This window comes from Rhinoraja longicauda, unplaced genomic scaffold (assembly GCF_053455715.1).
Source record: "Rhinoraja longicauda isolate Sanriku21f unplaced genomic scaffold, sRhiLon1.1 Scf000059, whole genome shotgun sequence".
In the NCBI taxonomy this organism is placed as follows: Eukaryota; Metazoa; Chordata; class Chondrichthyes; order Rajiformes; family Arhynchobatidae; genus Rhinoraja; species Rhinoraja longicauda.
Window position 1 is genome coordinate 58,613 of NW_027601277.1, and position 16,891 is coordinate 75,503.

Below are 16,891 nucleotides of genomic sequence, written 5' to 3' on the forward strand. Positions count from 1 at the left end.
TAAAAATATCCATTGACTTGGCGTCCATAGTCGCTATGGCAATGAATTCCACAGATTCACCACCCTCTGAGTAAATAAATTCCTTCTCATCTCCTTTCTAAAGGTAAGTCCTTTTATTCTGAGCTATGGCTCCTGGTCCTCGGCACTTCCACTAGTGGAAACATCCTCTCCACATCCACTCTATCCAGGCCTTTCACTATTTGGTGGAGGCAGCTACAATAACAACAATTTAAGGGACAGGTACATGGATAAGAAAGGTTTAGAGTAATTATGGACCAAGAGGTAGCTCGGCAAGGTGCCTGGAACGGTGTGGACAAGTTGGGTGGAAGGACCTGGTTCTGTGCTCCACGACTCTAATCCATCCACGATCCCTTCATTCACCCGAGAGAGCACAAGTAGCTTAAAGGTTTCATTCAAATTTGGCCCGCCTGGGAGTGGCAGCTTCAAAGTTCTCTTCCTGTGGAGCGTGACACGTCCTGCCCTCTCATTTGCAAACAGGTTGATTAATTGGTAACTTGAGAGTGTTGTAACTAAACCTTTTTGGGGCCAACTACCACAGATAACGTACCTGATCTGAGTTCTGGATCACACTGGTACAAATACAATCTTGCACCATGCTGCTGTTTTACACTAAGATATTATAGAGGTGTATAAGATCATGAGAGAAATAGATGGGGTAAATGCACAGAGTCTTTTACTCAGAGTAAGGGAATCAAGTAACAGAGGACATAGGTTTAAGGTGAGGGGGGGGAATATTTAATAGGAACCTGGGGAGTAACTTTTTCACGGTAAGGGTAGTAAGAACATGGATCAGGCTATCAGAGGAGGTAGTTGAGGCAGGTACGTTTAAAAAAACATTTGGACAAGTACATGGATAGGATAGGTTGAGATGGATATGGGTCAAACACAGGCAGGTGAGACTAGTGTAGATGGAGCAAGTTGGGCTGAAGGGCCTGTTTCCATACTGTGTGACTCCACTCTGTGAGCTTCACATGAACTAAAAATTGTTCCCTCGTGGGACAGTGGTTTAGCTGGAAGAGCTTCTGCCACACAGCACCAGAGATCCCTGTTCGATCCTGACCTTGGGTGCTGAGTCTCCCTGGTTAGTAACAGGTGCTCCAGTTTCTGACCACATCCCAAAGACGTGCGTGGTTTGTAGAATAATTAATTTCTATAAACTGCCTCTAGGGTGTCGGGAGTGGATGCAAAAGTGGGATAATATAGAGCTGGTGTTTCCATTCTGTATCACTAAACTAAAGTAAACTAAACATCAAACTGTGCTTCCCCCCTTAGGAGAGGCAGAGAGAAGTGTCGACTCCACCCTTAGCTCACCTGACCGCTCACCTCCATCCTCCACCACTGAGCCAGACCACTTCCCTTCGACTTCCTCCGAGAACAAAAAGAACAAAGGACTGAAGAAATTCCTGGGGAAGTGAGTTGGAATCTCCAGCCTTGCGGCCTTGTGGGAAGTTTGCAGTGTGATTGATGCCTTGCTGTTAACTCTGCTGCCACGGGGAGCTCTGTTCCCAGGAGGAATTGTGTCTAATTGCTGCACTCTCTTTAAAAGCAAAGGCAATGGCGCGGTTAATAGAGCCTTTGCCTCATCCTGCAGAGACCATGGTTCGATCCTGACTTCGGTGCTGCCTGTCACCGAATGGGTTTCCTCCCAGATCTGAAAGACTTGCTGGTTCTTTAGTTAATTGGTTGCAGTAAATTGCCCCAGGTGTCTTTTGTTCTTTCAGTTTAGTTTATTATTGCCACTGTACCGTCGTACAGTGACAAGCTGTTGCTGCATGCTATCCAGTCAAAGAAATGACTATACGCAATTACATTCAAGTGTGTGGATAAAGGTACAACATTAATGCACAATAAAGTCCAATTAAAGACAGGTGTGTTATTGAACAGATGGGTCTATGATGGGAGATGATGAGAATAAGGATCAAATGGGATTTTGATTGACTGAAACATACAGCATAGAAATGGGCCATTCAGCCCCCCGAGTCCATGCCAACCATTGATCACCTGTTCACACGAGTTCTCTGTTACCCCACCTTCTCACCCACGCCCTACACACCAGGGGCGATTTACAGTGGGCCAGCCCGCAGGTCTTTGGGATGTGGTAGGAAACCGGAGCACCTGGAGGAGATCCTCATGGTCACAGGGAGAATGTGCAGAGTTTACAGAGACAGCACCCAAGGTCAGGATCAAACCAGGGTCTCTGGCGCTGCGTGTGTGGCGCTGCGTGTGTGGCGCTGCGTGTGTGGCGCTGCGTGTGTGGCGCTGCGTGTGTGGCGCTGCGTGTGTGGCGCTGCGTGTGTGGCGCTGCGTGTGTGGCGCTGCGTGTGTGGCGCTGCGTGTGTGGCGCTGCGTGTGTGGCGCTGCGTGTGTGGCGCTGCGTGTGTGGCGCTGCGTGTGTGGCGCTGCGTGTGTGGCGCTGCGTGTGTGGCGCTGCGTGTGTGGCGCTGCGTGTGTGGCAGATTCTCTTCCAGCTAAACCACTGTCCCGTGATGGATGATTGATGTTCAGGACAGACTGAGTCAAGGGCCTTAAAAAGTAACACAATTTAAAAAAAATGTAGCAGCAGACATAGAAGAGGTTGTAACAAAGGTCTGGTGTGTGTTTGCCTGCATTGGTTGAGGCATTGAGTATAACAATCATGTTGCATCGTGAAATGACTTTGGTTATTGTGTGCAGTTCTGGAAACTTCATTACAGAAAGAATAGTGAGGCTTTGAAGAGTGTGCAGCAAAGGTTTATCAAAATGCTGCCTGGATTAGAGGGCATCACCTATTAGGGGAGGTTAGACAAACGTAGGTTGTTTTCTCGTAAGCGTTAGAGGTTGCGGTGAGCGCTGATAGAAGTATATAAAATGATGAGAGGCAGAGGTAGGGTTGACAATCAGCAACGTTTTCCCAGGATGGAAAACATCCACAACTCTCTGCCGTTTCTTGTGGTCTTGAGCAGAATTGTTACCAAACCAAGCTGTGATGCATTCTTCTGAGATGTTTGATGCAGTGTAAGTGAGTGCATCGATGGAAGCTGATAAGACATGCCAAACTTTCCTCATCTATGGGGAGATGGTGGGGAAAATGGGAAGATGGTTTGCTCTTGGGTAGACATAATGGGGCTCAAGATGCTGTAACCATCCTTTCTCCCTTCTCTCTTCCGTCACCTAGAATACGCAGGACGCATTCGAGCTCACTCCAGGACGCTGACGAGGCCACAACAGAGTTCAAGAGAGGCGGTCTACGAGCGACCGTGGGTCCCTGTTTAACACGGTCTGGGGAGGTGTCTGGTCTGCGGATGTGAGTCTCAAAGTGTCACCACAGGGTACGGGGCAAAACTGTGGGGAGAAAAGCTGTTAAAGTGGGTGTATGTTGAGGGATGATTAGGCTCAGAGCAGCACTGCTGGTGGAGCTACTGCCTCTAGAAACCCAGGATCGATCCTGACCTCCGGTGATGTTTGTGTGGAGTTTGTACGTTCTCATCGAGGGTTTCTTCTGGGTAATCCGTTTTCCTCCCGCATACCAAAGACGTTCAGGTTGGTAGGTCAATTGGCCACTGTTAGTTACTCCTGGGTGCGTGGGTGAGTGGTAAGAGAATCGGGGATGAATCATGTGAAAGAATGTGTTCCAGTGAGATTCCAGGGAGAAAAGGACCGGTGACATGGCTCTCAAGATATCGTCGACCCAATGGCCTGAACGGCCTCATGTGCTGTTGGAAATATGAATCTGACATGCTGGAATCATAGTTGAGTTTAGTTTATTGTCACGTGTACTGAGGTACAGTGAAAAGCTTTTGTTGCGTGGAATCCAGTCAGCGGAAAGACAATACATGATTACAATTGGGCCGTCTACAGTGTACAGATACAGGAGTTATACAGGCCCTTCAGCCCAAGTCGCCCGTGCCCACCTAGAGACCCCTCCAAGCTTGTCCCATTTCCCTGTGCACGGCACATGCTGGCAGAGAATGCCGGCACCTCACCTTTTATGTGTTGATTTATGTGTTTTTGAAATAACGTGCTTGTTCATTTAATACCACAGTCTGATGTATACGCTTGCATTGTGGAATGATGCACTCAGATTTACACCGGACTCAGATTTACACCGGACTCAGATTTACACCGGACTCAGATTTACACCGGACTCAGATTTACACCGGACTCAGACTGTGGTCATGCACATGTTTAATTTTCACATTTTTGAATTCCGCGCTGCTTTTCAAGAATATAACTCGGGCGTAAGACGCAAGGTGCCTGTATGTTTGAGGCAGGACAGACAACTTGTCCAGATAATTATGAACAATAAGCTTTTCTCATATGGTCTTGCTTATTGCAACACAGAGGAGACCACACAGCCTGATAAATCCATGTCAATTCCACAGCAGGGCAATGCCCAATTCCATTACCCCATGGCCTTGACTGTCTCCCTTATAACTGCCTCGATTCAATAGGATCATGGCAGATCTTTCATCTCAGCACCATGTCACTGTACTTCCCTTATTCCTGTATGCCCTTTTCAGTTTAGAAGCCCCAGGAAAACACTACTGTTGCCCCGATGATTGATACAAAATGCTGGAGGAGCTCAGCAGGTCAGGCAGTGTTCCTGGAGAACATAGCTTGGCATGTTCATAAGTGATAGGAGTAGAATTAGGCCATTCGGTCCATCACGTTTACTCCGCCATTCAATCATGGCTGAATTATCTCTCCCTCTCATTCTCCTGCCTTCTCCCCATAACCCCTGACACCCGTACTAATCGCCTATCCATGTTCTCCAGGAATGCTCTCTGATACGCTGAGCTACTCCAGTATCTGTGGCTCCTTGCCACACGACTGTTGCCCCGATGGACTGAATGGCCTGTTTCTTTCCCCGAATGTTGCATAACTCCACTGTTCCTTAGTAAACGCCTCCTATGACGTTCTTTATCAGAGATCCGAACACGCCTTTCCACCAGTGGACAACTGACCAGGTGTGCACTTGGCTCGAGGACTCTGGCCTCGGTCAGTACGTGGCGTTGGCCAGACAGTGGGTAACGTCTGGGAAGAAACTATTGACAGCAACACCTCAGGAGGTCGAGAAGGTAAGATGTCGTCCCGCCAAGCCAGGTACACCAGATAAACAAGAAGTGTGTTACACAGCGCTCGGCTCCATCACTGCGGGTGGAGCTGAAGTGTTTCGGGTAAATGACCATTCAGTCCTACAACCCTGTGCCCTTTTACATCAGAACGGCTATAAAAGTAGCGGTAGAATTGCTGCTTTACAGCGTCAGAGACCTGGGTTCGATCCTGACCATGGGTGCTGTCTATACGGAGTTTGTATGTTCTCCCTGTGACAATGTGGGTTTTTGTCTGGGTGCTCCGGTTTCCTCCCACACTCCAAAGATGTACCGGTTTGTAGGTTAATTGGCTTTGGTAAAGATGTAAATTGTCCCTGGTGTATAGGATAGTGCGAGTGTGTGGGGATTGCTGGTCGGTCTGGACTCAGATGGCCGAAGGGCCTGTTTACAGGTTGTATCTCTAAACTAAACTGCTGCCTGTCCCACAGAGTTCCTCCTGTACTTTGTGTTGTATATAGGATTCCAGCATTAGCACTTTCGTGTGTCTCTTCCATAGGCTTTAAAGATCCCTGGGATATCTTGGGCTTGGGTATGGTGAATTGATACATAAATAAATAACTCTCTCTTGATTCTGTGTGTTTTCTCTCCTCCAATAATGTTGGATGCAGGAGCTGGGAATCAAACACCCATTGCACAGGAAGAAGATCCAGGTGCTACAGAAGGCAGTGGAGAGTGGGCTGAGTGAGAGTGCAGGGAAGCTGAACCACATCTGGGTAACACGTGAGTACAGTCCACACCTGCAGACCAAGGTCTGCCTGCTCTTGTCACGGTTGAGGTTCACCCACGGGCAATGATCAGGGCGGCAATGATACTGCCTCACAGCGCCAGAGACACTAGTTCGATCCTGACTACGGGTGCTGTGTGTACGGAGTTTGTACGTTCTCCCTGTGACCTGCGTGGGTTTTCTCCGGGTGCTCCGGTTTCCTCCCACACTCCAAAGACGTGCAGGTGTGGACTCGGTGGGCCGAAGGGCCTGTTTCCGATTTGTATATCTTCTAAAGTCTAAAGATCATTCAATTGCTACAAGTTTCTACTGCACTGAATTAAAGCTGAGGTCTGGAGCTCTCTGGTGCTTCATATAAAATGTCCAAACATCGCTCTGAGCTGATCTTGTTGCTTCTCCTGTCTCCAAATGAGGGACTTCGAGCAGATATCTTCATCCAGTGTAGATGAGAAAAGGTTGTTCAGCCGCAGCCCAGTGGCGCCCTCACAGCGCCAAAGACCTGTGATTGATCCTAACCTAGGGTGCTGTCTGTGTGGAGTTCACATGTCCTTCTTGTGACCGTGTGGAATTCTTCCAGTTGCTCTGGTTTCATTCCACGTAACGTGGTTTTGTAGGTTAAGTGGCTGCTGTAAATTGCTGTGCGTGTGTAGAGTGGATACGGAAGTGGGTAACATAGAACTAGTGTGGACAGGTCATGAATAGTCGGTGTGGACTCAATGGGCCGTGGGGCCTATTTCCATGCTGCAATCAAACAGCTGGTGCTGTTCCCAAGTTTGTTTTAAACCAGTTGCGTGCACCCTTGTGTGTCTCGGCACGAGAGAGCTGAGAGATTTGTGTCCCACACTAATACACGGTGAATGGTGGGTGCCTGCAACGCTGTGCCAGGGCTGTTGGTGGAGGCAGATATGGGAGTGGGACTTCAGAGGCTTCGGGATAGGAACATGGATATGGAACGCATGCAACAGAAGAGGCATCGTGCTTGGCACAGGCATTGTGGGCTGAATGGCTTGTTCTTGTTCTGTGGTGATATTCGGCAGTAAGCTGTCTTACGTTCACCTCTGTTGACCCTGTTTGTGTTGTGTTGTGTCTCAGGTTGGCTGGATGACATCGGCCTGCCTCAGTACAAGGACCAGTTCGCGGAGTCTAAGGTTGATGGCCGAGTGCTGCAGTACCTCACTGTGGTGAGTTAACTAATTGCCAACCCGCGCTACTGTGGTGAGTTAACTAGTTACCAACCCGCGCTATTGTGGTGAGTTAACTAGTGGCCAACCCGCGCTACTGTGATGAGTTAACTAGTTGTCAACCTGCGCAACTGTGGTGAGTTAACTAGTTGCCAACCCGTGCTACTGTGGTGAGTTAACTAGTTACCAATCCGCGCTACTGTGGTGAGTTAACTAGTTGCCAACCCGTGCTACTGTGGTGAGTTAACTAGTTGCCAACCCGAGCTACTGTGGTGAGTTAACTAGTTACCAACCCGCGCTACTGTGGTGAGTTAACTAGTTGCCAACCCGTGCTACTGTGGTGAGTTAACTAGTTGCCAACCCGCTTCTGTGGTGAGTTAACTAGTTACCAACCCGCGCTGCAAATCCAATTTAGAATCCCGTAGCGTGAAACAAACAACTTGTGGCATATGAGGGATGGCACAGCAGTAGAGTTGCTGCCTCACAACTCCAGAGACCCGGTTCAATCCTGTCTGTACCGTGTTTCTACATTCTCCCTGTGACCACGTGGGTTTTCTCCAAGTGCCCTAGTTTCTCCCACACGCCACAGAAGTGCAGATTTGTAGGTTAATTTGTAGGTAAAAATTGTAAAATTGTCCCCAGTGCTGGTGGAGGGGTGATCGCTGATCGGCGTGGACTCGGTGGGCCGAAGGACTTGTTTCCATGCTGCATCTCTATAGTAAAGTCGAAAGAGAAGGGTTTTAAATCAACTTCTGTCAAAAAAGATATAGCTTGGAAACAGGCCCTTCACAACACCAACTCTGCACCATCGATTCATTCACACTAAACCTGCACTAATCCTATTTTACCCCTCCAACATTCCCATCAACTCCCCCCAAATTTCTAGCACTTGCCAACAGACCTGTGGCAACATACATGGGCCAATTAATGCACCAACACAAACTACTTTGAAATATGTGAGGAAACTGGAGTATCTTGGAGAAAGTCCAGATGCTCACAGGGGGAGAAGGTGCAAACTTCTCACAGACAGACAGCACCCGCCCGAGGAGAGGATTGAACCTGGAGCTGTGAGGTAACTGTACTAGCTGTCCATTCCTTCAACCCAACCTCTCTGAGTTTGTATCTCCAGCAGTGAGTCAGTCGCATTTCATGCATGCTAACTTTCTAAGGAACGTCCTTGGACTCTTGAGCAAAGTGTTGGAGGAACTCAGTGGGTCATGTAGCATCTGACTGAAAAGAATAATCCCAGGAATGATTGGGTTAACATATGATGAGCGTTTGACGACACTGGGCCTGTACTCACTGGAATTTGGAAGGATGAGGGGGGACCTCATTGAAACTCACCAAATAGTGAACGGCCTGGATAGAGTGGGTGTGGAAAGGATGTTTCCACACGTGGGAGAGTCTAGGACCAGAGGCCACACCCTTAGAATTAAAAGGCTGTACCTTTAGAAAGGAGATGAGGAGGAATTACTTAAGTCAGAGGTGGTGAATCTGTGGAATTCATTGACAAAGAAGGGTGTGGAGGCCAAGTCAGTGGATATTTTTAAGGCAGAGATTGAAAGATTCTTGATTAGTACGGGTGTCGGGTTATGGGGAGAAGGCAGGAAAATGGGGTTAAGAGGGAAAGATAGATCAGCCACGATTGAATGGCAGAGTAGAGTTGATGGGCCGAAAGGCCTAATTCTGTTCCTAGAACCTATGAACATCTGGGGAGAGAATGGAGAAGCAACTTTTAGTTTGGGTCCCTTCTTCAGACTTCAAAAGCCCTCGGTTCTTTGCAACATCAGTGGGGCTAGATATACTCAAGTGTGTTTTTCCATTCCAAACATTTAATTCCATTCAGAAAGTTACTGTTGAATCTACTTCCACCACTCTTTGAGGCAGCATGGGCCAGATGAAGTTTGTAAAATTATTAAAGGCAGAGACAGAATAGAGTGTCGGAACATTTTGTTCTCAGGGTGGAAATACCAAAGACTAGAGGACATAGCTTTATGGTGAGAGGGGCAAAGTTTAAAGGAGATGTTTGGGCAAGTTTCTACACAGAGCGGTTGGTGCCTGTAACACGCTGCTTGGCTTGGTGGTGGAGACAGATACAAGAGCGGCTTTTAGGAGGAATTTAGACACTTCGGTTCTGTTCAGTTTATTATTTCACATGTACAGAAGGAAGTGAAAAGCTTTTTGTTGCTTGCTATTCAGTCAGAGAAAAAATTATACTTGATTACAATCAAGCCATCTACTGTGTACGGATGCAGGATAAAGGGAATAATGTTTAGTGCAAGGTAGAGTCCAGTAACGGTAACACTAACGGTAGAGTCTGATTAAAGATACTACCACTATACTGGCCTGTGGATTTGCAGGGAATGGAGGGATAAGGATCAAGTGCAGGCAGATGGGATTAGTTTAAAGTGGAATCATGGCAGGTGCAAACATGGTGGGCTTGCTCCTTGCTGCATATGTAGGCAACGGGTAATATTGATGGGTGATACTCTTTTGTTCTATTGCAGAATGACCTCTTGTACCTGAAGGTTACCAGTCAGTTACATCACCTGAGCGTTAAGTGTGCCATTCATGTGCTCCATGTCAACAAGTTCCACCCAAGCTGCCTGCGACGTCGACCTTCTGATGAGGTATGGGGTCTCCCATTGTCACGTGTCCATGAAGGGCCCTGGGCTCAATTTGCCCCCTTCGATGCTTTGTTGTGAAGCAGTGCGTTGTAGCTCATAGAACATAGTCTGTGCAGAACCAAGGACCACATTACAGAATCAACCAGATTTGAAGCGTTGAAATCTCATCTAGCCTAATGGTGGATTCTTACAACAATCCACCGGTTTGTACGTTCTCCCCGTGACCGGCATGGGTTTTCTCTGGGATCTCCGGTTTACTCCCACACTCCAAAGACGTGTAGGTTTGAAGGTTAATTGGCTTGGTATAATTGTAAGTTGTCCCTTGTGTTTGTGGAATAGTGTAAGTGAGCGGGGATCGCTGGTCGGCGTGACCTCGGTGGGCCGAAGGGCCTGTTTCCGCGTTGTATCTCTAAACTAAATTAAACCAAACTAAACTAACTAAGATTTGGAATCACCAATAATGACACAACTTTGAACTTGTGCCTCCAGTTCACAAGTCTAGGCTTCTAGAAACGTAGCTACTGTTCTTAAGCCACGTGTTTTCTTGTCAGAATCACAACGCTGTTTATGGGAGCTTGTGTGCATCGATTAACTGAGGCAAAGTCAGGCTTCCTTGCCCTTGTGAAGTCAGTGAAAATCTGACCTAATTTCACACTTACTTCCAGTTCAGTTCAGTTTAGTTTATTGTCACGTGTACTGAGGTACAGTGAAAAGCTTTTTGTTGCGTGCCAGCCAGTCAGCAGAAAAACTATACATGATTACAATCAATCCATTTACAGTGTATAGATACATGATAAGGGAATAACGTTTAGTGCAAGGTAAAGACAGAAAAGTCATTGAAGAAAATTGCATTTACTTCACAAAACTCTCCCACATACTCTAGATCCCTGGCGACTGGAAGGATATAATTAAAGTTGGAAAGAGTGCAGAAGAGATTCATCCCCAGAATGTTACTTGGGCTTGCGAGATTGAGTTATAGGGAGAGGTTGGATAGGCAGGAACAATTTTTCTTTGGAGTTTAGGAGGCTGAGAGGTGACCTTATAGGTGTACAAGTTAATGAGGGACATGGATAAAATTACTGCTCAGAGTCAGAGACTCATAGAGTGATACAGCGTGGAAATAGGCCCTTCGGCCCACCTTGCCCACACCGGCCAACATGTCCCATCTACATTGGTCTCACCTGCCCGTGTTTGGTCCATATCGCTCCAAACCTGTCCTATCGATGTACCTGTCTATAACAGATTCTTAAACGTTGGGATAGTCCCTACCTCAACTACCTCCTCTGGCAGCTTGTTCCATACACCCACCGTCCTTTGTGTGAAAAAGTTACCCCTTAGATTCCTATTAAATCTTTTCCCCTTCACGTTAAACTTATGTCCTCTGGTCCTCGATTCACCTACTCTGGACAAGAGACCCCGTGCATCTACCCGATCTATTCCTCTCATGATTTTATATACCTCTATAAGATCACCCCTCATCCTCCTGCGCTCCAAGGAATAGAGTTGAGCCTACTCAACCTCTACCTATAGCTCAGACCCTCTAGTCCTGGCAACATCCTCATAAATCTTTTCTTCCTATGGCCTCTCAGTCCTCTTCCGACGGTAGATTCTAAAACTGGAGGGCCTATGTTCATGAGTAGAGGGGAGAGAGTTGAGGGAATAACATACCCTATCTAGACTAGTCACACCTGCCTGCGCTTGCCCCATACCCTTCTGAACCTATCTTACCCATGTAAAACCTAACCTTGTCTGAAGAAGGGTCTCGACCCAAAACGTCACCCATTCCTTCTCTCCCGAGATGCTGCCTGACCCGCTAAGTTACTCCAGCACTTTGTGTATAACTTTTAACAAACATTAATACAGATCTATGGATAGGAGAGATTAGAGGGATGTGGGCCAAATGCAGGCCTATGGTAGTAGCGCGCAATGCCAACTTGTTCGGCATAGACAAGGTGGGCCAAAGGGCCTGTTTCTGTGCTGTATAGTTCATTTTAGTTTTTCGCTTGTTTGTGCTCAGAATCACACGACCCCTTCTGACGTGGTCCAGTGGTCCAACCACCGCGTAATGGAGTGGCTGAGGGCTGTCGATCTTGCGGAGTACGCGCCAAACCTCCGCGGGAGTGGAGTTCACGGTGGCCTTGTTGTAAGTGCGTCGGTTCAAACATGCGTTCTCTAGTGCGTTCTCTAGTGCGTTCTCTAGTGCAGCAGCAGAGTGGCGCAGCTGGTAGAGATGATGCTTCACAGCTCCGGCGGGGATGCAGGTTCAATCCTGGCTCTGGGTGCTGTCTGTGTGGAGTTTGCACGCTCTCCATGTGTTTGAATGGGTTTCTCCAGGTGCTCTGGCTTTCGCCCACATCCCAAAGTTGCAAGTTTAACGGCAAATGTAAATCACTGCTAAGGTGTAAGGAATGGATGTGAAAGTGGGATAACATAGGTTTGTGAGCTAATTGTAAATTGTCCTTAGTGTCTCAGATAGTGTTTGTGTGCGGGGATCGCTGGTCAGCGAGGACCAAAGGGCCTGTTTCCACTCAGTATCTCAAAACTAAACTAAATGAAACTCCTTGCCTTGATGTAGATATTGGAACCACGGTTCAACTCTGAAACGTTGGCTTTGCTACTCAATATCCCGCCTCAGAAGACCTTACTTCGACGGCACCTGACCACACACTTCAACCTGCTGATCGGACACGACGCTCAACAGGAAAAGAGAGAGCTAATCGGGTCCAGTAACTACCTACCCCTCAACACCACAGCCAAAGTGAAGGTAGGTACTGCTAGACGCCATTCGGCCTGTCTCACAGAACATCCCATGGAATGGGGGCCGGTCCCACCTCCACTTTCTGCCCCGTCCCATCTGACCGCAGTAACTCTCCATTCTCTGTCTCTGCAACCTCAATCCCACAATGTGATCTAGTCCTTCCACCCACCTGTAATAGCGCCACCTTTGGTTGGAGGATTGTAAATGATTGAATAAACCACAGTACAGCTGTGCAGTCATGTTCCGGTCAGCAGTGAGTTAACGTTATTCTGTGTCTCAGCTCAAGATATCACACCACCCTATATGCTTCTCCTCCATCTGCCCCCCTTTCCTTCTACCCCCCTCCCCATTTCTCTTTGCTTCTCCCTCTCTCCTTGCCTCTCTCCCTCTTTGCCTCTCTCCATCTCTCCTTCCTCTTCTCTCTCCCTCTCTCTGCCACTTTCCCCCTCTCTCTGCTTCTCTTCCCCCCTCTCTCATTGTCTCTTCCTTTCTCCTTCTTTGCCTCTACCTCCCTCTCTACCTCTCTCCATCTCTCCCTCCCCCACTTTGCCTCTCTCCCTCTCTCTCTTTGCCTCTCCTCCCTCCCCTCTCTGTGTCTCTTTCTCCCCCTCTCTCTCTCTCTGCGTCTCTCACTCTTTTCCTCTCTCCCTCTCCCCCTCAACACCTCTACGGTTCTGTCTCTCGCTCTAACCTTTATTTTTTCTCTCTCTGTGTAGCCAAAGAGACTCAGCTTCTCCCACTTTGGGAATCTGAGGAAGAAGAGGCTTGATGAATGCACCGACTACATTTGCCCGATGGACTCCATGCAGCCAGCGGCCAATGGGTCCCGGAGCAGCAGCGTGGGGCACCGAGTGAAGAATGCTGTGGCGGACAGGGGCCTGGGTCGGCCGGGCCCACTGAGGAGCCTGGACTGAGGTCGTCGGTCCCAGCCGCACGGCTGGATGTCGGGCCTTGTCCTCATGGGTCACTAACGCCTCTGGGAGCCTTCCTCCCACAACCTCAGGCCAAGTAACCTTTGTGTGACGGCACTAATCGATGGGCGTCGATAAGAGCTCGTCCGCCATTGAGCCACAAGCACTCATTGTCGTTGACATACGAAGCTGGCGTGCACGTGCCTGTCTGTATGTGCCCGTCTGTGTGTGCCCGTCTGTGTGTGCCCGTCTGTGTGTGCCCGTCTGTGTGCCCGTCCGTGTGTGCCCGTCTGTGTGTGTGTTCCCGTCTGTGTGTGCCCGTCTATGCGCGCCCGTCTGTGCGTGCCCATCTGTGTGTGTGTGCCCGTCTGTGTGTGCCCATCTGTGTGTGCCCGTCTGTGTGTGCCCGTCTGTGTGTGCCCGTCTATGTGCCCGTCTGTGTGTGTGTGCCCGTCTGTGTGTGCCCGTCTGTGCGCGCCCGTCTATGCGTGCCCATCTGTGCGTGCCCATCTGTGCGTGCCCGTCTGTATGTGCCCGTCTGTATGTGCCCGTCTGTGTGTTCCCGTCTGTGTTCCCGTCTGTGTTCCCGTCTGTGTGCCCGTCTGTGCGCGCCCATCTGTGTGTGCCCGTCTGTGCGCGCCCGTCTGTGTGTGCCCATCTGTGTGCGCCCGTCTGTGTGTGCCCGTCTGTGTGTGCCCGTCTGTGTGTCTGTCTGTGTGTGTGTGCCCGTCTGTGTGCCCGTCTGTCTGTGTGTGCCCATCTGTGTGTGCCTGTGTGTGTGCCCATCTGTGTGTGCCCGTCTGTGTGTGTGTGCCCGTCTGTGTGTGTGTGCCCGTCTGTGTGTGTGTGCCCGTCTGTGTGTGCCCGTCTATGAAACCAAAGCATTCTTTGTACACATTCAACAGAATATATTTTTCAGGAGGTAAAGCCAGGTCGAATGACATTTGTACTGTGTAATTTTAGGCGATTGAAATCCATGTAAAGTGTATTATTTGTGTGCAATGGGATATATTTTATAATTATGATTCGGAGATGAAGTTGTGCCTGGGGCCCTTGAGCCAGAAGTGGACCTCGTGTGGAAAGAGGGGCCGTCTCGATCACACCTTTCCAGGGAGGTTTTTAGGACCTACACCGACCACAGTGTCATGTCCCTGGGATTGGGTGAGGTGGCGTGGGAATGTGGAGTAAGTTCCTGACAGCTATACTGAGTCTAACCTGTTGGGCTTCCCATTTTAAAGGTGGAAAATTCGGATGGGATTCGGAAGTCAGGCTTCGTGTTGGGGGTTGAGTGGGCTGGGAGGCGTGGTCAGACCTGCCATGGGATCTAGCCGTGAACCCACATGCCCCTCCCCTCTGCCCCCAAACCCCCTCACCCCAAACCCCCTCACCCCAAACCCCCTCACCCCAAACCCCCCCACCCCAAACCCCCTTACCCCAAACCACATGAGGGGGCAAAGAAATGGCCTAAAGCTGGTGCCAGAGACTCAGAATCTCTTTCTACAAACTGCCAAGCCTTCTCCCCATTGGTAACCTTCACTTAATTAATCCAAGATTCTTTGCACTTTTTAATAAAAATAAATGTCAAATTCCACTGATGAATCCAGATAACTGAAGTAAAGGCATAAACTGCTAGAAACTTTCAGAAGGTCAGGCAGTGTCTGTGGAAAGAGGGAGTTAAGATTTGTTTCCAACCATCTGTGTTTTCCTTCACGGATGCTAACTGGTGTTCTGAGTATCTGCACCAGATTCTGTTATTTATCCCCAAACTGCTACCACCACCATTCTCCAGGGGAATACAGAGGGTAGGAAATTTAGATGTTCGGCACGATGGGCCGATGGGCCTGTCTCCGTGCTTTCCGCACTGTATCTCTAAAGTCTATAGTCTAAAAGAATGAACTCTGAGCCTCTCTGCTCTTGGTAACATTGGCTTCTCCGTGAGTTCCTGTCTCATCCGTATCACATACCAAGCTCGACATTTAGTCACTGACCTGTTGCCTGCCATGTTCTTGCCTGCCAGGTTACTCCCTCATGGTGAAGATCTGATCCAACTTATTGTGTAAAATCCACTCTGGGGATTTCAACATTCAAAGCTGGGTTGTGAGGTTGCATTTCATGGATCCTCTGTAGCATTTTAACTGTAACATCAATGTTTTTACTACAACTTTTTAAACCAAGAATAATTTTTTTAGCTGATGTATAAGTAGGATGATGTTTAGCCCAGATGATTCACTCACATTGGTTAAAAGATCTAATCTTCACATGGGAGATGCAACAGACTGCAGATGCTGGAATCCTGAGCAAAACAAGTGCTGGAGGAGCTCAGCAGGTCAAGCAGCATCTGTGGAGGGAATGAACAGGAGACGTTTCAGGTTGGGACCCTTCTTCAGACTGAAGAAGAGTCCCAACCCTAAGTCCCGACCTCAACAATGTCTTGTACAACACAATCCACTCAAATGAATCCACAGAACACTGGGGTCTCGACCCGAAACGTCACCTATTCCTTTTCTCCAGAGATGCTGCCTGATCCACTGAGTTACTCCAACATTTTGTCTCTATCCACAGAACTACATATTTGCATCAAAAGACACAAAGTGCTGGAGTAACTCAGCAGGCCACTGACTATCCATGTTCTCCACAGATGCTGCCTGACCTGCTGAGTTACTCCAGCACTTTGTGTCTTTTTTCTGTAAACCAGCATCTGCAGTTCCTTGTTTCTATCACTTTGTATCGCCTAACTTTAAGAGATTCCAACACTGCTGATGAAACCCTTGAACTGTGTAGACGTATATCTGTCTCACTGCTTTCCCTTGCTGAGCTGTGTAAGGCCTGAATTTGGGGAATGTGTGTTTTAACATTGGGGATAAATCACAAAGCCATATCAGAAATATGTATGAAGCCAAATTAAGAGGAATTTGGATTTAATCTTGATTCTATTCACAGTGTTTTACAGCATGGAAATGGGCCCTTCAGCCAACTAGTCCATGCTAGTCCATGCTGATAAAGGTGCCTGTCCACCTTTATCCAATCTGCCTGCAGCAAGATTCGGGGAGTACCTGGAGAAACTCAGTGGGTCAGGCAGCCTCTGTGGAAGGAATGGGACAGTCGATATTTGGGTCAAGACCCTTCGCCTGATTCACTCACTTGCCTATGTTTGGCCCATATTCCTCTAAGCCTTTCCTATCGATCTACCTGTCCAGTATCTTTTAAACATTACTTACTTTCATAGGAAATCGAGGCCTATGAGGTTAGTGCAGGACGGTAGGTAAAGGAACAGTCATGATCTTACTGAGTAGTATAGCAGTAACAATGGGGCCGAATGGCCTTGCTCTCCCTCTATTTCTAATGACCTCGAATCAGCCAGAGAAACAAAAACTAAAACTACTTTACTCGCTGAGTAAAGTCTAATATGCAAATCAATTTTGATAAGCCGCATCTTTGTAAAGAAAACACTTTTAACCTCAAATTCCGAAAGTGATATTCTTAAATATTCCTATCAGATTTATATCTTTTATTCAACACCACTGAATAGTTTCTTAAAGGTATTTCTCACTGTGGGGAAACTCTTAGATTTTACAG

At 48.1% G+C, this 16,891-nt stretch overlaps 1 protein-coding gene across 5 annotated transcripts in view; it reads left to right on the top strand.

The window, feature by feature from the left end:
• LOC144612543 (liprin-beta-2-like) overlaps positions 1-16,891 on the top strand; it is a 66,355-nt gene extending 49,464 nt beyond the window's left edge. For all 5 annotated transcript variants that reach the window (XM_078432115.1, XM_078432117.1, XM_078432119.1 and 2 more), the window contains 9 exons: positions 1,294-1,432; positions 3,176-3,304; positions 4,928-5,078; positions 5,723-5,834; positions 6,931-7,019; positions 9,527-9,649; positions 11,664-11,789; positions 12,222-12,410; positions 13,121-16,891. In XM_078432115.1, coding sequence (XP_078288241.1) covers positions 1,294-1,432; positions 3,176-3,304; positions 4,928-5,078; positions 5,723-5,834; positions 6,931-7,019; positions 9,527-9,649; positions 11,664-11,789; positions 12,222-12,410; positions 13,121-13,318 — 1,256 coding nt within the window. In that variant the 3' untranslated portion in view covers positions 13,319-16,891. The remainder of the gene's footprint in view (positions 1-1,293; positions 1,433-3,175; positions 3,305-4,927; positions 5,079-5,722; positions 5,835-6,930; positions 7,020-9,526; positions 9,650-11,663; positions 11,790-12,221; positions 12,411-13,120) is intronic.